Here is a 26008-nt window from a genome sequence, read left to right as displayed (position 1 = left end):
AAATGGTTCTTTTTTTATGAGAAATAAGACAGTACTGGGTTTTATTAGCATTGAAATTGACTAGTTTATCTGAACCCCCATTGGAGGATGGCTTGGAGATCAGAATTGAGGGCAGTGATAGTTGATGTTTTGCAGGTTGAGGTGAGTTGTGTAGAGCAAGGTTTATCAAATGAAAGAGAGGAGTGTAATGTGCTGTCATCTGCAAAACTGTTTAACTATTGGGTTGGAGGTCAGCTGAAGTAGGTCATTGATATATAGCAGAAAGAGGGTTAGTCAGAGGACAGAACCTTGTGGAACCCTGGCATTAGTTGAATGGTGAGAGGATAAGGAACCATCCACCACTACACATAGCATGCATCCAGACAGAAAGCTGGCAATTAAACTATAGAAATCTTGAGACAGACCAAATGATGGCAGCTTGCTTAGTAAACCCTTGTGCCAGACCCCAGTCAAATGCCTTGAAGATATCAAGTGCAACCTGAGATTGAGATTCCCCATGGCATTTGTCCAGAGTTGGGTGAGATGTGAGCAAATCTCATGTTATTGGGAATTGATGATTTTTTTTTTCCATTACTTCACACAGGACTGAAGTGAGTGAGATAGGACAGTAGTTGGATGGCAGTGACTTGTCGCCCTTCTTGGGAATGGGTTGATTATAGGCCAATTTCCAGGATGTGGGATAGATACCAGTGGAGTAAGACAGTATATACAGGCGACATAGGATAGGAATCAGTTCTGGTGCACAAACTTTCAGGACAATTGGAAGAATGCCATCGCGGCCAGAGACTTTTTATTATTATGTGACACCTCCAGGGAGTCCAAAGACTCATCGAGGGAGAGGGTGCCAACAGCATCAAATGATTGACCCCTTCCAACTACTAACCACGCTCAAACTTGTTTAACTTTTTGCTTGAACCATTAGTAGCAGAGGCTCTACCAATCGACCAACCTTATTTGGACAGTATTTTTTCTTATCTCTTTCTGGCAAAAGGATATAGTGGGCATTGTATGTTTGGTATCTGGAATAGTTGGAGGACATTTACCATTGTCAATTGTGTATGCATTGGAAGCAAAGTGTGAGGGCAGGAGAATTGGCCTTCTTCTGTAGGTGACGATGCAATATAGCCATCTGGGTATGATAGGGATGGGAATGGTGTTGGGCAGAAGTGATGACCAATTGCTTTACGAGAGACCAAAAGGCTCAGCTGCTGTTTGGACAGGCTGCTAATTTCCTGCTTTTTGCTCTTTCGAACTCTGTTTTGGAAGCATTGATTGTTTTTTTGCATCTATTTTGGGCTTGAGTGCAAGTTCTAAAGGAGGAAAGAGTTCTTGATTTGAGTCAGTTATGGTATGTTTGGTTTTTTCATTTGCACAGCCTTCACTCATCTTTTGGAAAACCAAGGTTTAGTTAGGGAATGGCAGATCAGAGTACTGTGTGGAATGTATGTTTCCATGCCAGTAAGGATTACTTTGGTGATAAGTTCGGTGCATATGTTTAGGTTGGAAGCAATAGTCCAACTGTGGGAATGAGGCATAGAAATTGCGGAGGCTGTGTAAGCATTGTTGCATGGGGGAAGGAGATGAGCACTAGATTATGGTCAGAATTACCTAGGGGGCCCACTACATTCACTGTGTATTTGGAAGGGATCTAGAGTGTTTGAGTTGTGGTTCGAGTTATCTGGTATTCTGGTTAGCATCTGAACAAGTTTGTAAGGTCAATAGTGACGGCAAATATTTCAGCATCTCTGCTCTGCAAGATCTGTACAGCTGGAGTACGAAACCAGTTGGTGTTGTGGACATTAAAATCTCCTAGGAGGATGATTTCGCTGTTGGAAAAGTGGGAGTGGAGAAAATCAATTTTTAAGGGGAGGAAATTAAAGAGCTCAGAGTGGTTAGTTGCATTAGGGGAGTGATAAAGATGGAAATGAATTTGACTGAGTGGGAAAGGGATATTTTCAACCTAAGGAGGTCAAAGTTGGGCAATTCTAGGTTGGGTGCTCTCTCTCTGGCAAGGTATGTCGCAGCAGATGCCATCCTTGGGTCAAAAGGAGTTAAAGAGAGTGTAGTTTGAAAGGTTGAGATGAATACTGCTGGGGGAGGTGAGATTTGAGTTTCTGTCAGAAAGAGTAGGTGGGGTTTGATAGGCTGAAGATGGAAGTGGACACTGTTAAGGTTGGAATTTAGGCCATGGATGTTGGTGAAGTAGATATGAAGGGTTCTGTGAGGCATATGTTTGACCGCAAGGGTCTTGCATATTTCCTATGCAGTGCCTGCATACTGGTCTTCATGATGTCTGCTAGCTGCATCATTTGATTTTTGCACCAATTTAACCTGTCTGTATTCAATGATCCAACTGTTGTCTCCATTTTGACATTTTTCTTCAAGTTATATTCAAAGCTGGCATCCTTTTTCCCTCTGGGAAAATGTTAGGGTTGGTCAAGCACATATGCTCAATTGGGTGCAAGTGTCTTTGAACTTGTTGTTGATTGCTGTTATTAATTTTGATGTGCTTGTTGGCGTGTCAAGTCACTTTTACAAGGCGGGGAAAGTTCGTTCTGTCTTTTGTTTCATTTATGAGTCCGAAACAATGGCACCTAGTGATATTTTTAGAATAGAACATATTTTCTAAAAATTTCCATTTTCCTTTGGAAAGTTCAAAATAATGGTGTTGAATTTTTTTGTTTTTGGCCTCCATTGATGCAATTAGGTCATGGAGTTCATTCGTGGTCAAGGGTGAATTTGTGTTGCAGTGCTGATTGTCAATTAGTTCAAGCTTGGTTTACAGCTTGTATTTTGGAGGAAAAAGTTTAATTCATTGCATTGATGTGCTGTTCAAGGTTTTCAGTTCGTTTGCCTAAGTTGAGCTGTTTTATAGAAGGAAGGCACAGTGAACAGAAGAGCTGGTTGAGGTTGAAATATCTTGTGCACCAATTCATCTTATTTTTTGCAGGAAGCATGTAGCCAGTAGCAACAGAACTTGCACATTATACCCTTTTTTAATCGCTGACATCAGTTTTACGGCTGTAGCACTTTGTGGGTTTGTCAGCGATCAATGCCCTGCGCAGGTGAGACACATGATATACTCATTTGTTGTTGGCTTTCGTTACCACCATCTTTGCTATGTATGGTAGGCATAGTGAGCACTTATGCATGGCTGATTTTTAAATCAAAAGAGAACTGATTTAATACACTTAAGTACAGGTGCACTATAAGCACAGGTTGTGCAGAAATAATCGGCTCCTTAGTACCTGCTGTTAAGATTTCCATTTAATGTTTAATTTGAATGAAAAACACTTGCAGTAACAATAAAATGCAGAAGCACAAGTTTAGGATAGCTATTTGCAGACGCTGCCTGCAAATCGCTGTCTGATGGCTTCTGTGAATAAGCCACCAGGTAGATAACACTTGAAAGCTAATACGATTAAGATGTAATTTGTGAGATGTGTTTTATTACTTACTGTGGATGAGATTTTTCACAGAAATGAGGGAAACCAGTGAGAAAGAGGCTATCACTGAAAGCTGTTGAAGTGTGGGCAGTAAAGAGTGAGGAGTAGGTTTTTGCATCTGTGTGTGTGGGGGGGGGGTGCAGAAATGGGGAATGAGTTTACAGTATGATTTAATGAATTTTTTGTATGATAATGAGGACCACCCATGATCAGTCACACTCCAAAGAGATCTGATGATGATAATAATAATATCTAAATGTGCATTATGTTTTTATTGCTAACTCAAAGAATTATATTATTGTTTGTAAACTTGTTTATATCATTTACAGATGTGGTGATGAACAGTATTGTTGTGGAGACAATCTTTGCTGTGATTATGTGTATTCTTTATGGTACTTTTGGTAAGTTTGTTTTATGTTAAAATCTACCTTAGAATTCATGTTGAATATCATGTTAAAATGTGACTTTGTATGCTTAAAATGTCAAATAATACTAAATATTGTTTAAGCAAATGTACATCACAAAGACACCTCTGCACATTATACATTTTGCATGTTTCAGAGATATGAAATAAGTGTAAAATCAAACAGATAAGCATTGCATGAACTGAAAAATAATTTAGAATTTTTAGAACTTTTTTTTTTGTATAAAACCACAGAGAAAAATGTCAGATAGAAACTATGTTTTTATTTCAACTAGTTGCATGAAATGCTTTGTTTCACTTTATCAGGAAATAACCTGAATAAACTAAGAACTATAAAGTGAGTTATAATTACCGTATTTACTCGAATATAACTCGCCTCACTTTAATTTTAATTCTCTTACTTTAATTCTCTGTCTACATCCAGGAAATAGATGAAGCTAAATCTAGCTTCATCTATTTCCTGGAGTACAGTGCCATTGATGTGATGCATAGCTTGTAATCTGTTATCCCAAATTGCATAACTTTACATTTCTTGACATTAAATTGACACCCATTAAATTGTCCTGCAAGCTCTCCAGATCACCTTGATTAACTATCTGTACCTAATTTTGCATTGTCAGCAAACAACTGAATATTTCCTTTCACATTATTTTCTATATCATTTATGTTCAAATTAAACAGCAATGGTCCCATCACTGAACCTTGTGGAACACCACTAGTCACCTATTTTTGTCTTGATTCTGCCCCTCGATATACCACTTTTTGATATCTGGCCAGCAGCCACCCTCTTATCCACTTAACCAGTGTGATATCCATCCCCATTTGTTCTAATTTGCATTACAGAGTTCCATGTGATATTCTGTCAAATGCCTTTGAAAAATCCAGCAGAATCATCATCTGTTATAAAAAGTAGTAAATTACTAAGGCATTACCGATATGTGACTTTTCACAAAGCCACATTGACCATCATACAGTGTCATATTTTTATCTATCTATTCTTGAATTCTCTCTTTTTGACCAGTTTTTTCAGTACTTTTACCAAAATGCCTGAGATACTGATTGGTCTATAATTTACTGCTGCAGTCTTAGAACCTCTCTTATGCAAAGGAATTATTTTGCTCTCTTTCCACTCCCTTGGAACTCTACCAGAGCTCAGACTTAAATTAAACAGCTTAGTCAAAGCTTCATGTTCTTTTGCACATTCTTGCAAAACCCTAGCTGATTCCCATACAGTCCCACAGCTCTATTTACATTGAGATTCTGCAATATCCTAAGAACCTCCAATCCATCCACCTGTTCCCACATTAGTGTCTGTCACATAGGTTAAAGCAGTAACTCACTAGGATGATATACCCTTGCAAAGTGGTCACTCAGTAACTGAACTATTTCATCTGCTTCTGTCTCCTTGTGACCATCGTTACTCATTAAGGCTAATCTTCCATAGTCATTCTTCCTCTTACTTGTTGCATAATGAAAGAACTCTCTGTCATTTCCTTTGGCCTGCTTGGCTAGAATCTTCTCATAATCCGATTTTGCCTTCCTTGCAGTTGGTGGTCAGTTTTCTTGCCTTAGCCTTTGTACTGTTCATAAGTTTGCTGAATACCATTCTCTTTATATACTGTCCACAGTATTTTCCTCTTCTGCAGTTCGTGTTTAATGATATTGCTCATCCATCTAACTCCGACCCGATTAACCCTCCTTTCCCTAAGTATACAATTTAATATTACTTCCTCTAGATAATCCTTAACTCTATCTAGTAATGTCTTATTTTGTTTATAAAATTCTTAATTTTTCTATATAAGATGTTTTTCTTACATGCGATGCTAGTAGACTTGATAGATATTTCTATAATCTATATCATGTAATGCTCATTTTTATTAAAATTAAAAAATTTTAATTAGACACTTCTGTTTCAAGTTTCTAAATGTAAGTGTGTGAAATGTTTCAAATTTTTCTTTGTATGCAAGACAAGAAAGATTCAAAAATGTCCCAGGAATTCCTGGGACAGAAACTCTGCATTGATAATCTTTTTCTTTCACAACACATTATTTTAGTGAGTTAATATCTCTAAGCTTTTATGAAGGGTGGTGGTAAAAGTTTATATGTATGTATTGGCCTGTATGTGTAAGATTGCAGTAGAGAGTGAGGGACAGATTGATTGCCTGAGAGATGTGTGGCAAGTCTATCTAGAAATAGAAATGAGTTTTGGTTCTCAATTTCAGTGGTAAATTATATTCATTCATGTTGTTTGTTAATTTGGCTGAGCAATGTGTTTAAAGTTTGTTGACTATTTGGCCAGATAACCAAAAAACATTGTCAAAAGTATTGAAGTCAAATTGTAATTTAAAGTAGAGGAATCTAGAACATGTTGCTCAAAAGCTTCCATATAAAAGTTGACAATAGGAGAGAAAAGTGGAATGCCCATGGCTGTACCTTGTTTTTGTAGGCAAAAATTATTTTCCTACTCAAAATAATCAGAATGCAGCATATAGGCCCAGAGAGAGAGAGAGAGAGAGAGAGGAAGTTGCCACTGTATCACTGAACAGAAAGTTGTTCTGGAAGAGAACAATTGTGTCACTGATTGAAACATTTGTGAAAAGGGCTGAAATGTCAAAACTGACTAACAAATCATCTTTGCTGAGTGTTGTGTTTTTAATTTTGTTTATGGTATAATAAAATTAGTTTAATCCTTTATCCAAGTGTGAGCAAACAAAGTTTGCACCTGAAAGTATCTTCAGGACTGGGGTAAGGTGGTACAACACCAGGGCAACTCGTTGCAAAGGTGGAGCAAGCTACCAACACTCCTATCTCAGTATCTCCTATAATGCAAAACACATCTCCTTGCAGATATGTCTAATGTTATGCATTAAGGGAAGGGCCACTACCCAGACTAGTTTTGACCTTTATTGAGGTCTCTTCAGTGGGAGCCAGGCCCAAGTGGAGATACCAGGCAGAAGCATTAGCAGGTGATCTCTACCTATAGGAGTTGCCAAATGGTGTGCCACCTTTTTTTAATAAATTACTCTGGATTTAGAGAAAGATGTTGAAAGTTTATTTTTCACTTGGTTAGAGTATAATAAAATTAGTTTAATCCTTTATCCAAGTGTGAGCAAACAAAGAGTTTGCGCCTGAAAGTATCTTCAGGACTGGGGTAAGGTGGCCCTGGTGTTATACCACCTTACCCCAGTCCTGAAGATACTTTCAGGCGCAAACTTTGTTTGCTCACACTTGGATAAAGGATTAAACTAATTTTATTATACTCTAACCAAGTGAAAAATAAACTTTGTTTATGGTGTGTGCTTTTTATGTAGTAGGGGGACTGGCCTACTAACTCCTTGACTGTTGACGCTACTTTCAAGCTTTCAAGTTCTCCTGCTCAGCTATTGGCCAAAACAGACATGTTGTTGTTAAGATATTTAGATATTTTTACATGATTTTGTTTACAGAAAATATTATTTTTAGTTTAGGTAAATTATTGAAAATTAAATAAAAGATGAATATGTAGATTTTCAACCAGTAAAATCAAATTATAAGGAGGAGTACATTGGGTTTATTTGATCATATTAATACATAAATGAAACTGACTAGTTTTGCTGCATACATGAAAATTGGCCATCAAAACATGCAATTTACAGACAAAATTAAATACTGTTGTTGGTGATGGGCTGTAGATGGCATTGATGGTAATAGTCACATTGTGTGTAGGCTAGGAATTAAGTGCTAGGGGAGATGGAGAGATGTGTAGTGGAGCAGATTTGAGTGCTTTCCTATGATGATTCCTTGGAGGTGTCACATAATCATAATCATAATAATAATAATACTTGTGTAGCTCAGTAGAAGTGGCGTTTGCACTCTACAGTGCTTGACCGCATGACGAAAGGCATTCAAATCTAGTCACCGACTAGAGGAACTTTTTCTAAGCCTTTTCTCAACCGGTTCCAGAGTTAGTCAATCTCTGGCAAGAGCTCCCGGAAACTCGGGTTTTTCGTCCCGTAAACTCAAGAAAATCGGCCATCGAACCCACACTATTTTTAGACATTAAATATGTTGTGTTAGGGTTAGGGACCACCAGATAGTGGCACTTACTAGCTGCCTTCTTCATTGCATGCCAATTAATTAGTGATAGCCTTGGGCCAGCTATCTCTGATTGGCTACCAGTTGAGATTGAACTGCCACTCAGTCTCCAAAAAGTTACATAGGGCGGAAAAAAAATGGCCTCACCTACTCCCTATATGGGAACAAAAAGGCGTTAGCTGATTTTTTTTTTATACTTGTCTTCTTCTGGGTTGGGATTAGGTTGAACTAAAAATTACAATAAAAAGCTAACATGAACTATAACATTACTAAAATACAGAAACATGTAAGAACCATTACAATATAAGTTATAAACAGAAAACACGTGGAGCGTGAAAGTTGGCAGGGGTCAGCTGTTGTTCAGTGATGTGTGTACGATAGTTTGTTGAAAAGCTAGTTTGATGTGCGAATAGGTCTAATGAGCAATTTCGAATATCAAATAGGATCATTCCTTGATTTCTATTCAGTGTGCCTAGTGAGCAGATTACCATAGTGGATTCTTTTATGTTGCAGGTATGGAAGAACTCCATGTAAGGCACATGGAGCTCTTATCCCATTCATTGTTATGATATGTGTGGGAAAAATGAAAAGCTAGACCTGAGCTGTCTTCTCTGTTGTTATTAACATCTTCAGTATGCTCCTTTTTTCTGATTTCCAAACTTCTAGATGTCTGGCCTATGTAAGAAAGGCCACAAGAACATGGAATATTATTATTATTATTATTTGACACCTCAAGTCTAAGGACTCATTGAGGGAGGGCACCTGCTTTACAACTCTGTCTCCACCACTCAATCACCAACTGACTGCAACTACACCAACGCCATCTACCACCAACCACCACTGCTATTTCCACAGACAATCGCAAACATCCATGCCTATGGCAGGATTCGAACCCACAACCTTTTGGCTGGAGAGCGGATATGCTATCCACTCGGCCAACCAGGCCGGCAATAAACCCCAGGATGTTTGTTGAAAGGGTTGTGGTCTTTAGGTGAATGTAATAAACCTTGTATATCATATCACAACCCTTTCAACAAACATCCTGGGGTTTATTGTTTATGTTAGTTATTGTAATTTTTTTGTTCACCCTAATCCTAACCCAAACTCTGCCTGAAGTTAGTTACTCTGAGTAGTGATCACTACAGCCAGTCCGAAGCCTAGATGAAGGAGAGGAAGGTTGTGCATTGGGCTGGCAACTCAATCACATAAAAAATTTGATGCTACAAAACTGATACAAACAAAACTTCCAAATAGTGCTCAATGGCAACCAACCTGGAATGGAAAAAAGGATATGATTGGATTATGAAATAGACAGGAAACTAAGAATAAAATAAGAAGAAGAGAAATCAAAATGGCAACATGGAATGTAAGGACAATGAAACAAATAGGAAAGATGAATGAAGTTGCTAATGAAATGCTGAAATATAAAATAAACCTTATTGCACTACAAGAAATGCGATGGCAAGGACAGGGGAGAATTGATTAACAGCATTATAGTGTTATTTATAGTGGTCCCAATGAACAAACTTGTCAGCTGTGTGCTGGCTTCATAGTAAGCAAGGAAATATGGAAAAGTATATTAGAATACAAAGCTATTATTGACTGAATATGCAAAATAAGATTAACCACGTAACTGGCCATTATGGATCAAACGCATCCTCATATGCTTTGTATCCATCATATATTTCAATGTAATATCAATGGTATTATAATTTTAATATGCACTTCACATCCATGATAACCTTGACATCTATAGACGTCTTGGCTGGTAGCGTGGTTAAAAGGAAAATTTAGAAATATTACTGTCATTTCAGCTCAAGCACCAACTGATGAGAAAGAAGAAATTGATAAAGATCGATTTTATGAGCAACTTGACGAAATCTGCTGTAAGATACAAATGTATGATATTCTATTAATCATGGGACACTTTAACGCTAAGACTGGGAGAGATGAAAATCAAAAGCAAGTGGCAGGAATATTTGCGTTACATGATTTACTGATGCAATTTGCAATCAGAAACAAATTATTCATAAGAAGCACATCATTCGCAAATAAAGCAATTCATCTGGGAACTTGGAGGATACCAATCACGAACGAAGTAAGCTAGACTGATCATGTTTTAGTGTCAAGACGTCATTTCTCCTCTGTCATTGATGTCGGGAGTTGTAGAGGCCCTAATTGTGACATCGATCATTATCTAGTGAAGATGATTATAAAAGAAAGATTATCAAATGTGATAAAGATGATGACAAAAAAGAAGGCTAGGTTATGGGTCATAGATAAACTTAGTAATGATGTAAAGGAAGCTAAGAAATACCAAAATAACTTGAAAACTAAATTAAATAAAACTGAAAATTACATAGCTGATAGATTCAATAATATTGATGGAAAATGGAATAGAGTAGAAAATATGATTAAAGAAGTGGCTGCTGAAACGATAGGTGAAAAGAAAAGAACTCATAATGAAGAATCTGATGCAGCTATAACAGAGCCAGAGTACAAATGATGCAGCTAAACACTAGAAGTAATCAGGAGAGATACAATGAACTTAGAAGAAAAGCAAATAATATACTAAAAAAAAAAAAAAAAGATAAAGAAAATGATTATGAAACAAATAAAAGAAATAGAACAACTTAATACTCAAAATGAAATAGAAAATTTTATGCTGCTTTCCAATAAATGAAAAAAAGGATTTCAACCAAGAATTAATGGATGTAAAGGTATGAATGGAAATTTGTTAGGAGAGGAAAATAAAATAGTAGAGAGATGGACAGAATATTTTAAGGATTTATGACATAGAGAAGAAAATGAGGAAAATATTCAATTAGAAACAATAAAGGACATTGATGTAGAAGAGAATACCCCTATAAAACCACTGACAACTAGTGAAATTGAAGCTAAAATATAAAAAATGAAGAATAATAAATCACCAAGAGAAGATAATATGGTTGTAGAATTACTGAAACACAGAGGGGATTCAATATGTTTTGTACTACAGGATATATTTTCGGCAGTCTGGTCCAAGGAAGAAATGCCAGACAACTGTAATGTTGGTATAATCTGTCATATTTATAAAAAAGGAGATAAATTTGACTGTAGTAATTATAGGGGTATTACATTACTTAATGTAGCTTATAAAATTCTTACATCCATGATAAATGACAGACTTAAAGAAATCACCGAAAAGAAAATAGGAGAATATCAATGTGGATTTAGAACAAACAGAAGTACCATTGATCGTCTTTTCATTATCAGACAGATGATGGAAAAATGTTTTGATCATTCAATAGACCTACATATGTTATTTATAGACTTTAAGCAAGCATTTGACAGTCTAAACAGGGGATAGTCTACAAAAGGCTATGAAAGAATTAGTGATTCCACCAAAATTAATTAGATTAGTAATGATGACGATTTAAAAAACAAAAGCAAAAGTTAAAATAGATAATAAATTTAGTGACCCTTCAAATTTAATAAAGGTGTAAAACTAGGAGATGCACTATCAACAACATTATTTATTATAGCTTTACATTATGTGATTAAAGATTTAGATCAAAGAGGGACAATTTTTAATAAATCAGGTCAGTTATGTGCTTATGCTGATGATATAGTTATCATGTCAAGGACTAAGAAACGGTTAATTGAAGTGTATAATAAACTGGAAAGAAAAACTAATGATATGGGATTAGAGATCAATGTAAATAAAACTAAATAAGTGGTGATGTCAACTTCAGAAATAAGACCACAGAATCTACAAGTTGGGGAGAAATTTTTTGAAGGAGTGACCAGATTTAAGTATCTAGGCGATATTATTAGACACTTCCAGGGAGTCCAAAGACTCGTCGAGGGAGAGTGTGCCAGCAGCATCGAATATTGTTGAGAATGAGGCACGATCAACTATAGCAATTAAAGAACGTGTTCAAACTGGTAATAAAGCATATTATGCAAATATGAACATGATTAAAAGCAAGCTAATAAGCAGAAATATTAAAATACTTATATATAAAAATGTTCATTAGACCCATGGTTACATATAGAAGCGAAGCGTGGACTCTTAGTGAAAAAGACCAAGACAATTTGAGGAAATTTGAAAGGAAGATTATAAGAAGAATTTATGAACCTGTTGAAGAAAATAGTGTATGGAGAGTACTGTACAACAAAGAAATTAGTCGGATACAAAGAAGAAGATATTGTTAGGTTCATAAAAGCAGAGAGATTGCAATAGTTAGTTCATGTAGAGAGAATGGAAGATTTCTGTATGCCATACTGAGAGAAAAGATATATGCAACAAGGAAAAAAGGAAGACCGAGATTAAGATGGATTGATAACGTAATTCAAGTAGTGGATATAGGCCTTTTTCAATTCCACACATAAAAAAAAGGCCTATATCTACTACCGCAAATTGCAGCCAACACTATTAGATTCAAAAGTACCATAATCCTAGCTTAAGCTAAACAACCTATTCTCAACATGTCTCCTTATGATAGAAAGGCAATCTTTAACTTAAAGAAAAACAAAGATATCATCATTACCAAGGCTGATAAGGGAAATTCAACAATCATCCTTAACTCTAAAGACTATTATGATAAGTTAAACGTATTACTATCAGACAACTCTAGCTATAAGATCCTAGACAAAGATCCCACCATAAAAAATCACAATGAAACAAACCAACTAATCCGTAATTGCAACATTTGGCCAGAAAAAGTGAAGAGAAGAATAAAATCCTCGCATCCCATTACTCCCAGACTATATGGGACACCTAAAATACATAAAAAGGATATACCTCTCCGTCCAATCGCTGATGGGAGATCATCCCCAACTTACCTTTTGGCTAAGCAGCTTGTAAACTTATTAAAATAACAAAATAAGATCAACAGAATCCTATATCAAGAATAGTCAGCATTTTGTAAATAAACTCCAAGCCATTAAGATTGAACCAACAGACATACTAGCCAGTCTGGATATTGTGTCCCTCTTCACCAGCAAACCAGTAGAAGAGGTAATAAACATCATTCAAGACGGGAAGTCCGCTATCACCATCTTGTGCAGACCTTTTCATGGAAAAACTTGAAAAAGAAATTCTCTCAACAATCTTCCCTAGACCATCTATATGGTGGAGATATGTTGACGATATTTTCATTATATGGCAAGATAGCTTAGAAAACCTAAAATCGTTTGTGAATAAAATCAAATCCATATATAACAAGATAAAATTCACTCTGGAAGTTGAAAATAACAACCATCTGCATTTTCTTGACATCTTGATAAAAAGACAATCAAATAGTGTCAATTTATCTATTTACAGAAAGCCGACAGACACTGGAAGACACCTTCATTATACTTCTAACCATCACAAGACACACAAACTAAGCATTATCCATATTAAGATATGGATAATGCTTAGTTAGAACCAAACTCCCAGCACATTTCTACTGTAGTGATTCCCTTCAAGTCAATTTCTTATCAAATAGCCAGAATACTAAAAGCCTATAACATCAGTGATCTTCAAACCAACCACCAGCATCAAACATTTTTTAGGATCACCAAAAGACAAGGTGCTATTCTACAAATATCCAGGAGTATATTACATTCCTTGCTGCTATGGTCTTGCCTACATTGGATAAACTTCATGGAGTTTGGAGATCAGACAGAGAGAGAGCATGTTGATGATGTAAACCACAACAGAAGTATTTCTTCCAGCTTAGCACATCATTTCTGTGTGTCTAACCACGCGATAGTGGCAAAATAGCTCCATGCCATATTTAGATGACGATTATAGACATTGTTTATTCAAGGAAACCAGTAGTGTTAAAAACTGGCGGAAACCTCAACAGAAACCAGGGTACTATTCTTAACTGTTCATGGAAAAATCTCATCCTCTCTCTAAATCCATCTGAATTACAGCTAGCTAGTAATCACATTATGCATTCACAACAAACACACATGCGTGATAATGATTAAGAACAATAAGTCCATTCAGTCTTTGTCATGCGAATGCAACCTTAGCTACTAGAGTGTTTACAACATTTTTAATGTTCCTTTCGATTTGCATTTAATATTTTTTATGCTTTTCCGTCAACACGCCTTGAAAAAGCTAGACAGTTTGCTAGCAAAACTGGTAGGCAAAGAATGTTAAAATATTTGTATATGATCAGTATTAAATTCAGTATTAAACAATAAGTTTTTTATGCTAGTTGGTTTTCTTTATTTGTATTAATATGGTGAAATAAAAGTTGTATAAAATATAGCTTATGTTGATAAAATATTTGTTAAAATGATATTTTACTGTAAGAAGGATACAGCAGCAGTACTTGTAGTTGCACTATTAGCAGGGGACTAGTGAAGAAGCTGTTAAGCTTAACCATGCCTCCTGGCTATGTTATTGGTGGAAACAGCTTATCGTTTAGCAGTACAAAGAATCGTCAAGATATATTCCCTTTAACAAATAAAGAAAAATATAAGAATGAATAGTTGTATTTTGTGGATTCCTTATTTGTTCAATTCATATCAAGAAGTTTATGTATCTTCACCCACCATTGTAATGTTCTTTTGAGTGAAGATTGGATGAAAAGCTATTCTCTTTCCATTCAATCTGGAATTGACAGTTGTCAAGTGAAAACACTGGAACATTCCATATAGTTATTTTCTGTTCTAGTGCTGGATAGCTGAATTTTATGAAGTAAATTGTTAATGTTTTTAGTACTTGTTTTAAGTTGTGACTTAATTAAGTCAGTCATATGTTGTTTGGGGTAGTTTCATGCACCCAAATTTGTTGAGGTTAGGAACGTTTTTTAGAGCTGCTGAAGATTCTTTGAATAATCTTTCGTATTTAAACTTGCTGCAATGAATTATTTTTGTTTTCTTCCAACGAATTTTATGGTGGGTATCTACTTTGTCCTAATTTATCTAATTGTTCTACTTTGGCCAAACAGGCAGAACAACAAATATCAGAATTTCAGAACACAAAGACTACATCTGGTTTCACCAGTACAGCCGCCCTGGGCTCTGAAATCCTGATATTTGTTGTTCTGCCTGTTTGGCCAAAGTAGGACAATTTGCAGCTGCAAGGGACCTGGTATACACCAGGTAGGTCTAGGGGAAGTGGTTGGTCTTTGGTAGAGCGGATAAGTCTCCCAATTTTGGGAGACTTACATTATGAGAACTTCAGCCCAACTGCCAAGACTACCAAATTAGCCTGCCAGAGGGCATCATTAGGACTTTAGGAACAATATTAGTTTCTTGCTTTCTTCCTCATTTGCTTTGTGTTAGTGCCTGCGTGCACATACCATATCTTTATGTTCCTGAAGATGGCAATGTGATGTTGCCGAAATATAGAAGTTATTCATTAAAGTTACCTTTAATTAATATACTGTATATGCGTTGTTAATTCCATAAACTAATTACCAGTTATGTGTGACCAACGTATAAGCCTTGCTACTAGAATCTTAATTTCTTTAGTTTAAAACTTAAGTTTTCTTTTTAGTCTTGTTAGTTGGATTGTAGTTCAGAAGTTGATGTGCTGCTGTCAGAGACTAACTTATTCATTTGATGAAGCTATGTTGATCTGTTTAAAAAACCATTATCTACCTTCATGATAACAATATCTTCGTTAGCTTTTAATGATTTGACTACTGCTATTTCTGTTGGTGAGATTGTTGCATAGTGCTTTGGTATTATTCAAAATATTACAAGTTTCTAAATGAACTTTATCAACCGTATTAGTTGGGAGAAATTTAATGTCCTTCACAAAATCTTGGCGTTATTAACATCCTCAAAATTAGATTAGTAATGAGCAAGCTCTTAAGCACGAATTACAAATTATTAATGTGTTTATATATAACGCCTATAGCAAATATACCATCAATAAATTTCTTCACTAAACTGTGCCTAAAAAGGGAAATTATACTGATTACAGTAACCATTCCATACAGTAAAGGGATATGAGATAAAATAAATGGATTGCTGCACAATTGCAACCTTAGCACTACTTTTAAACCACATACCAGTGGCGACCCGTGAATTTTTAAATGGGGGTGCTGCCTATACAGAATAATTTTTAAAAAATTCTTTTTTTCCTAATCAGTAGCCAATTTATTAATAAATAAATCTACAGGGGGTGCTTAAGGGTCAAAGCTGTATAACTGAGAGGAGACCTCCACATAGCCTTTAAAGGAATGCGGAGAACCGACCAGGGCTTCTGACCTAATGTCCAATCCTCACCTTCTCGTGGTGCACCCTGTTAGGTATCTACTTTGATACTGAACGAACGAGGATGGGCTGGCAATTTGGGATTTAGCCGACCAAATTGTATTCTTATTGGTTAAACCAAAATAAAAAATGATGGTACAACATGACAAAATTTCATGCCAGCTGGGGCGTCGCCCGGTTAAACAAGGCCCCCGTTGTTTTTGCCAGGGAACCAGGGCGAACAGCGAAAAGTCAGCTACTGGAACAAATCTGAAAACAAACCCCAACTCAACATCACCAGAGTTAAAGATCGGTACTATCAACGTAAGAAGCCTGAATGGCAAAGAAATGGAGTTAGCTGAGGAATTAGATAAGTACCAGATCGACACAATAGGGGTGACTGAAACAAAAAAGACCAAAACTGGTGAGATCTTTCTGAGCAATAAATACAAAATGTTATATTCAGGCAATAACAATCAAGGAAAAGGAGTAGCCATAGTATTCAACACAAAATACGAGGCTAATCTTCTTGAATGGCAGTCAGTCTCAAGTAGAGTAATGTGGGCAAATATCCGAATGGGGAACTGGACAATGAGACTTATTTGTGCCTATGGTCCCACAGAAGGCTCTACTAAGGTAGAAGTGGAGGAATTTTTTGAGGCTTTAGAAAAAGCAACTGACACAATGAAAAAGGAAAAGTTGGTCCTTGTTGGGGATCTAAATAGTAGAGTAGGAAATGATTGTGAGACATACAAAAATATTTTGGGAAAATTTGGAGAAAAGAGCAAAACTAATAATAATGGCAAATATCTGTTGGATTTCTGCTCAGGACATGGACTGGTTATTACTAACACCATGTTCCAACATAAAAATGTGCACAAATTCACATGGAGAGAAGAGGCTAGGAATAAGAAAAGTCTCATTGACTATGTTATTGTTGATAGTGATGTTTTCTCCCTGGTGCAGGACACCAGAGTGTACAGAGGATTTGAAATTGGAAGTGATCACTATTTAGTCTTGAGCAGGATAAAATTGAATTTCATATTGAAAAGAATAACATGTAAGAAAGTTTTAAAGCGAATAAAAGTTGAGCAGCTCTCAGATGTAAACTGTAGACTAAAATACAGAAATATTATTGAAAAGAAAATGAAAGAGTTTGAGAACAGGAATCAAACCTTGGAGATTCAGTGGCAAACTCTGAAGGAAACATTGATTGATTCTGCCAGAGAGGCATGTGGTGAGGTTGTGTGCAAAGATAAAAAAATCAGAACTCCCTGGTGGACACAGGAAGTTAAAGAGGCAGTGAAGGAAAAGAAGAAAGCATATCAAAAGTTCCTGGCAAATAAGTCAGCTTTTACTCTTACAGAATACAGAGACAAGTGCAAGAAAGCTAAACAGTGTGTAAAACTAGCTAAACAAAAGTCATGGGAGGACTTTGGCAAGAATATAGAAAATAAATATCAAGAAGGTGGCAAAATATTCTGGAGGTTGTTGAAGAAGCTTAGGAATGGAGGAAAGAGTGCTGTAAAAGGAATTAGAGATGATAAAGGTGAAATGAAAACAGGAGAAAAAGATATCCTTGAAGTATGGAGTAATTACTTTGAAAAACTGCTAAATGAAACAAGCAGTGATGACAGCACAGTGATAAAAAACACTGACCAGGCATGCAGTCAGGAATACATATCCATACTTGAAGTAGAAAAAGCCATCAAAGGCTTGAAATGTGGAAAGGCAGGAGGAGTAGATGATATTCGACCAGAAATGCTGAAGTATGGTGGTATAAGAGTCTTACAGTGGCTGCACTGCATAGTTCAGAAAGCCTGGACAGAGGGACGAATTCCTTATGATTGGAGTAGAGCTCTCATAGTACCCATATATAAAAAGGGAAATAAAACTGAATGTGAGAATTACAGAGGTATTTCCCTACTGAGTGTTCCTGGCAAGATCTATGCAAGTATACTTGAGAAACGGTTGAGAAGAATTGTAGAAGAAAAGCTTGGTGAAGAACAAGCTGGGATTCAGGCCAAATAGAGGCTGTCAGGATCAGATCTTCACTTTACGACAAATAGTCGAGAAAGCATGGGAATATAACAAAGATCTGTATTTAAGTTTTGTTGATTTGGAAAAGGCATATGACAAGGTGCCAAGAGAGAAGCTATTCAATACGCTGCAGTTATATGGTGTCAATGGGGCATTATATCAAGCAATACTTAGTCTGTATTTGAGTTGTGAGTCAGCAGTTAGAATTGAAGGAAGTACAGGAAGATGGTTTAATGTTAAATCTGGTGTGAGACAAGGATGTACATTATCCCCTCTGTTATTCATTATCTATATGGATCACATTATGAAGGAATGTGGTATTAAACCTGATATCAAAATTGGAGATGTTAATGTCAGCTCTTTGCTTTATGCGGATGATGTTATACTTCTAAATAAATCCGCTACAAGTCTGCAAGATTCTCTGACTAAATTGAATAGCTGTTGTAATAGATATGGTATGAAGGTTAGCAATAAAAAGACAAAGACAATGAAAATAGGCAGAATCATTGAAAATGTCAACTGTGTTGTGAATGGAGAACCTGTGGAACAAGTAAAACATTTTAGCTACTTGGGCACAATTTTTACTGAAGATGGTAAACTAAATATAGAAATAGACAACAGAATCAGCAAAGCTGGTATCGTGGGAAGTCAACTGAATAAATTCATATGGAATAAGAAAGAAATTAGTCGGAACACTAAATTAGCTGTATACAAAACTGTGTTCAAACCAATTTTAACTTATGGATCTGAGAGCTGGGTCAGAAGTAAAACACTTGACCAAAGACTAGAGACCGCAGATATGAGAGTCCTGAGAAAGATTAGAGGCGTGAACAGATGGCATCAATGGCAATATCATATTAAAAATGAGGATATTAGGAAAGAACTTGACATTGTCAGCATCCAGGAATGCGTTAGCAGAGCTAATCTCAGATGGTATGGTCACTTAAATAGAATGGGAGAGGAAAGATTAGCAAAACAAGTGTTCTCTGCCAGGTTGGCAGGAAAACGACCCAGAGGAAGACCAAGATATAGGTGGATTGATACGGTACAAAGTGCCTTAGACGATAGAAATATAAGATCTGATAATGTTGGAGTCTTGACAAGTAACAGACTGATTTGGAGGAAAATTGTAGATAGGAAGTTAGTAATGATGTAATTTTTTCATGTAGTACTGTCATATCCTGTACACCCCTTGAGGGTACATGGCAGGAATTTGATGATGATGATGATAAATCTACAGATTTATTTATTAATAAATTGGTACTAATTAGGAAAAAAATAATTTTTTTTAATTATTTTGTATAGGCAGCATCCCCACTTAACTTCACAGGGGCCGCCACTGCCACATACAAAACTGAAAGTCATGTTCAACTTCTTCAAGATAGTTAAACTCCACATCATGGGGTATATAAAATCAGTGCACCTGTAACTTATCTTATATTGGTGAAGCAGGATGTGCTATTCCAATCCATGCAAACGAACACAAATCGTACTTTAAATCTAACAATTTTGGTAAATCAGGCCTCTCTGATTATGCTCTTAACACTCTACATCAAATTGATTGGAAAGGAACCTGTTGCACATCATACTGAAACTTGGTTAAAACCAAATTTAAGCCTGTGATATTTTGATCAACCATCCTAATCTGAACAGTAACGGTTGTCTAAAAAATCCAAGAATATGAATGGCACACATTTGGTTCACATAATGTCTGTTTCAGGTTCTCCAGCAAATCCTCACTTCAGGACCCTAAGCAACAATTTTAGATCTTATTTCATATATTGGCTGCCACCAATACGTTTTTGTTTTAATTTATCTGTTAGTAATCTCTAGCCAAACAGATAAGAGGACTCTAGATTTAATATAGTAAGGTTTTTTGTTTATTTGTTTTTTTCACCAGAGATCAGGCCAGTAGTTTTTTATATGGTTCCCACCCGCAAAAAGTTGTTAGTAAACCTATAGTGTATTTGTACCATGGGTGGGCTAAGGATTTTTTGTTTCCATTTTTATCAATTTAATTTTTTTTTTTTTTTTTTTTTGTAATTTTCATTTATTTTTACATAGTCTGCAAACCCTGCTCTAGATGCCCAACATGTAACTTTTTTTTCAAGCCACTTCAAGAAATCCAATAAACAGAGCAGTGGTCTCACGTCAAGCTAAAATCACAAACATCCATACCCATGATCCATCGTTGGAGAGTGGGTATGCTAACCACTCGGCCAGCCAGTGTTAATGGTTGTAGATACTTTAGCTTATTATATATTTTTTTCTAATGTAGCTTATCTCTGTGTGTGTGTGTGTATCAGGGGTTGAATATTCTGGGTGTGTTGGTGTGCAGTGTACACCCATGGAATAACAATATTACCAATATTATATTTTTTCATTTATTCTTGTTAAAGACCCCCATTGTTTCCTGGCTTTGCGTGATTCCTAAAATTAAACACAATATATTGATGCTTCATGAAAAGGACACTTTTTGATGCGTAAATATTGCATTACATTCATGTTAATATCCCAGGTGTGCGGGCACAAATACTGACACCTTTGAGTCCTTTAAACAGATGTGCAGATGGTACAGTGTGTTCAAATTCTTAGCGTTCCAGTAGTTTAAACAGCCCAAAAGTTGTTAGTAGCTGTGACTGGTTATTGTGTGAAGCAGTCCAATTTTTTCTGAGTTTCATCTGTTTTACGTGCGTGAAATGTGAATTGACGTGTTCATGACACCAATGTAGACAAGTTTTTGATATATATTTATAATTGCTATAAATAATTTATAACTTTTTATCCCATATTTACAATGGGAAACAATGTTGAATGTACTGAACATCCCATTTTCTGCTAGAGCTTTCGTTGATTGTATGATTATAGTCAAATGAGGATGGAACTTGTGTATAATAAGTAAGTAAACGAGTTATTTCAGCCTTTCTTTGATTCAATCCAGAAAAATAGTAATTTCCCAAGTGATTGCTTTTTCTAATTTTTCTGTGCATAGAATATGCACAGAAAAATTGGCTCGCTGACTGTATTTAAAAATTGTATCAAAATTCAAATTATCCATGTCTTGCTCTAGTATTTGCCAATGATAATCTAATCTCACCATGAAGCATAAACCCTTTGTGCTTCTTCCATAAATGGCACATGTGAAGCATAGCTATTGTTCATTTGATCTTTATGCTTTCCATATTTAAAATTATATTAATTGATAAATTAAAGATTCATAGTTATCCTGCAATTAATTGTATTGGACCAATTAAGATGAGTAGTGATGTGCTATGCACCCTTGAAACTTGCATACATCAATAAAAATGCAATCATATGGTCAGACTGACATGAATTTTGTAGTGCAGGTTGCATAAGCCACATGACAGCACACCCAACCTAAATAGGCACACAATGCTTTTTAAAATTTATATTTTATGTGGCTTCTACCTATGAAAGGTTTATGTAAACATATAGTACATTTGTACAGAGAGTGGACTAAGGGTTTTTAAATTTTTTTTTATTGATTTTATATATTTTTTGGTATTTTAAATTTATTTTTACATAGTCCAGAAAATCTGCTCTAGAGACTAAACATGGAATGTTTTCAAGATCCCTGACAAGCACAGAAGTAGGTTGCCTCCTAGTAGCGGAACCTTGAGTACCTTTGGATGGCCAACTTGCCTACTATGCTATTTTCTCCCTTCTGGGGTTAGCAGTAGGATTTTCTCCATTTCTGTGAGTTCAACAAAGCAGGAGGACTCTCTCTCTCACTTAGGGAAGGACCATGGAACTCCACTCCTGTGATTGTTCTTCCTCTTGACTTGATGATGTCTCTGTTACCCATCACTGAAGTGCCTGCAAAGTGATTTCCACCACCACCACCATGGGAAGATCAGCCATCAGATCAACCTTGAATTCTAGAATGAACATTACTGTCACAGCCATCAACATAGAGACAATATTTTTGTCCCATTTACACTAGGCCTTTACTACTCCGTTAGGCCTGGGTATGCATCAGCAAGCAAAACATTTCATCATCCCTGTAAATCCTTCTGTAATTTTAAATTTTCCTTATCAAAATATCTTGGTTTAACCAGGACCATTATCTCAAAGACACTTTGTTCACATTGTCAGAGAGTCTTTACCACTGCTATTGGTCTTGGCATTCACTGCCATGCAAAACATTCTAGTACTGGTAATGCTGAAGTTTATGCTGAGCAGGCAAAAGCACTATGGACTTTCAATGTTCCTACAACATCCCACTATCAAAATATCTTATTCCAACCAGCCTAATTGTCTGCCTGGAATGTCAGTGAGTCTTTACCATCTCTATTGGTCTTGGTGTTCAATACTGTATGAAACATCCCATTGCTGTTAATGCTGAAATTTGTACTGAATATACAAAGGCACAGTGGACTGTTGAATAGGAACAGCTTGCCTTCCATAAATCCTCATTAGCTACAAAAGATATATCTCATACCAATGAGGTTGTGGCAGTGGTTCTGCCAATGTTGACAATAGCTACAATCAGATTGCATTGTAAATTGCCATCCTATAGAGAACAAGTGATGCAGCTGTGGACATCTATGATAGAAGATCCTACAAGAGTAGGAAATATCCTCATACTTCCTGCTCCATCAACTCAAGAGAGGGATAAGGCCAGGACAATTTCATATCTTCAAGTATGCATTAAAAAATCTCAGAATCAGCCTCCTCTCATTCAGTATAGTCACTTGGTTTTAAAGAATATTATTAGATTGTCACTCAATGATGTATCTATTACAACAAAGTTGAATTATTATTTGGAGACAGAATTTTCCAGGCAACATTCTTCTTCTTGATTAGTAGAGTATCATCTGTGTTTGATTCAAATGGAAAGAGAGAAAGCATCTTTATGCCCAAATGCTGGCATTATATAAGAAGCCATTTGTGCTAGAACGATAACGGATGAAGCATCTTCTCCTCCAAGTGAAATACACAAGGAGTTTGTCTGCTTTTGGAGGAATGTCTTTTCCACTTTGTCACCATACCTCTGCTTGATTTAGTCCTTCCTTCTGTTTCCAGAAGCAGAACTTTTCCATTCTTTTGATGAAATAAAGCCTTCACTTCCCACTACTTCATCAGCTGTGGGACCACATGGCTTTACTTCTGCAAAGCTGGATTCCTCTGCCAATCTTGCAAGATGTAACTGATCTGCTTCTGTTTACCAAATGTCTATCATTGTATTTTTGCCAGTCAATAACAGTGTTCATTCCAAAGAAGAAAAATGCATCTATTCCCTGAATTGTGTCATTGATGAGTTTTTTTGCTCTTTTCCAATCCATATTGACTACTCTTGTGACATAACCACTACTAATGCTATGGCATTTACTGATGACCTTATACTCATAGCCTCTACTAGAGAGGGCTTGCAAAGCAGTTGGTTTCTTTCAAGTTCAAGGCCTGAACATCAGTTTGACAAAGTCGAGTACACTTTCTCTTGTCCTCTCATGTGGAGACGAAAAATTGAAGGTTGAAAACTTTGAATTTTCTCTGTGCGGCAAGTCCTTGCATTCTATCTTAGGTCTGGAGTGGAGATATCTTGGTGTTCTCTTCTCTCTGACATGCCACTCTTTCTCATTCAATCTAGGATCTTTTCTCTCTTCTCTCCATAAAGCTCTACTTAAACCTCAAACAGCTCTTCATTCTTGATTATTTCCTTCCTAGATAAAGTCTGTCTCTCTGTGCTATACTGGATGGATTCAGCAGCTTGCTCAACAGTCCATTCGTGGTTACATCTTCCTCACAATGTGCCACTAGTATTTTTCCATGCCACTGTAAACCATGGATGTTTTGGCATTCCCTCATTGCAATTGTTAGTGCCTAGATTATGTTTATCCAGATTATAGAAATTTTCTATCTCTACTTCAGAAGTATGTCTTGCTGCCTCTAGGACTTCTGTATTAAGGATGATTACAGACTTACCTCTGGATACTTGATGGAAGGACACCACTTACCACTGTCTCTGCTGAACAAAGGAAACTTTAGTTTAAATAAGAAATTTGCTACCTTGCCTCAATATCTCTCATAAAGTTATAGATACAGTGTGAAAACTGAAACATATAACTATATCTGTAGGAATAAAAATTGGATAAAATATTTTTAGACCCCAAAGAATGGAAATTTTTCCAATAAATTACAATAATTAATTAATAGTGCTTCCAACATAATAGAAGAACGTCAATAAATAAAGGAAATGTCTTACAAATTCTTCAAACTAGCATGTCCTACCTTCTTTCCCCTACTTTTACTTTCTCTGTGCCCAAAGAAAGTAAACATAACTCTTTTAGTTTGTTTATAAACTTATCTAACTACACGCTGTCTTGGGATGAAGTAAAAGTTTTAAATAAAGGTCTAAATTTTGCTATCCCCCAAAAAATTTTCCCTAGACAAAAATGCATCATTGAAGCCAAAACTAAACTTGAAAGTGATCCAAACAAAGATTTGTTTTCAGAAAGATAAACAATATCATAAATAGTGAAATAACTCCTACACAAAATCCCCAGTACGATTAAAAAAATAAATAAATAACCCAGACATTATTATTAATAAAGTTAGTATAGTATTGCTGTAATAATAAACAAAATTGGAGAGTGAATTTAGATTAAGAGTGACTGACCTGCAGAGGGAGATAGATGAGTTGAAAGAGGAGGTGGAATGTCTTGTGAATGAGAGCAGAAGTATGAAAGATAAGATTAGGAGAATGGAAGAGATAAATGCAAGGCGAATCAGAGTAGGAGAGAGAGAGAATTTAGGGAGTATGAGTGAGAGTTATGGGGGTGCTAGAAGAGGAGAGATTGGAAACGGTAGGAGAGATGGAATGAGAGAGAGGTATGGGAATGCTAGAGGACGAGAGGATGGAAACAGTAGTAGGAGAGACAGAATGAGAGAGGGATATGGAAGTGCTAGAAATGGAGAAAATGGAAACAGTAGGAGAGAGGGAATGAGAGAGATGTATGGGAGTGCTAGAAGAGGAGAGAATGGAAACAGTAGAAGAGAGAGGTATGGGAATGAAAGAAGAGGAGAGAATGGAAACAATAGGAGCGAGGGAATGGTAAGAGGTATAATGTATGGCGACTTAATGATCCGTGGTGTTCAAGATAGGATGCGTGAGGAGTGTTTGCCAGGAGGAACAATAGAAAGGGTGGCTATGGCAATTAAGAGAGGTGAAAGGGTGGATGAGATGATTGTGATGGTAGGAACGAATGACTTGAGTGGTAATGTAAGTCAGGCAACGAGAGATATGAGATTTTTGCTTGAGACTGTACGGAAGAAGACAGAGAGAGGAAAATAGTGTGCCTGTTGCCTAGGTATGATAATGATGAGCTGAGCAGAAGAGCGGTGATATTGAATGGCATAATAGCGAGAATGTGTGACAAGAGAGGACTGGTATATGTGGATGCTTGGAGTGCGTTTGAGGAAAGAGAGGAATTGTATGCGAGAGACCGTTTACATTTGAATGAGGAAGGACGTAGGCATCTAGAGAGATTGCTGTTCTGAACGAGTCAGTGTGTCCCAGGGAGGATGATAGCAGGGGTGGCCTCTTGTGGGAATGGATACTTGGGAGAAGGGAGACAATGTCAGGTAACACTGAGCCCAGTGGAGTCTAGAAAGGATAATGCTGGGTATAGAAACAATGGCATTTATATGCTTTATACTAATGCCAGGAGTATCCGGAATAAGGGAGAGGAATTGGTGGCGCAGATAGTATCAGCCTGGCCAAAAATTATTGCGATCACTGAGACGTGGTTGACAGAAGGGGATATAACAACAGGAATAGAAGTCGCTGGGTATAGCATTTTTCATCAGGATA

At 36.4% G+C, this 26008-nt stretch overlaps 1 protein-coding gene across 1 annotated transcript in view; it reads left to right on the top strand.

The window, feature by feature from the left end:
* The window catches only part of LOC150099908 (uncharacterized), a 156672-nt gene that overhangs the window by 50223 nt on the left and 80441 nt on the right, over positions 1-26008 (top strand). Inside the window, exon 3 of the mRNA XM_090402519.1 lies at positions 3776-3847. Within this exon, the coding sequence (XP_090258645.1) occupies positions 3776-3847 (72 nt within the window). The remainder of the gene's footprint in view (positions 1-3775; positions 3848-26008) is intronic.

Source organism: Typopeltis vanoorti, chromosome 13 (genome assembly GCF_054136105.1).
Source record: "Typopeltis vanoorti isolate ZY-2024b chromosome 13, IOZ_Tvanoo_1.0, whole genome shotgun sequence".
NCBI lineage: Eukaryota > Metazoa > Arthropoda > Arachnida > Uropygi > Thelyphonidae > Typopeltis > Typopeltis vanoorti.
This window is presented reverse-complemented; position numbering and strand designations above follow the sequence as displayed.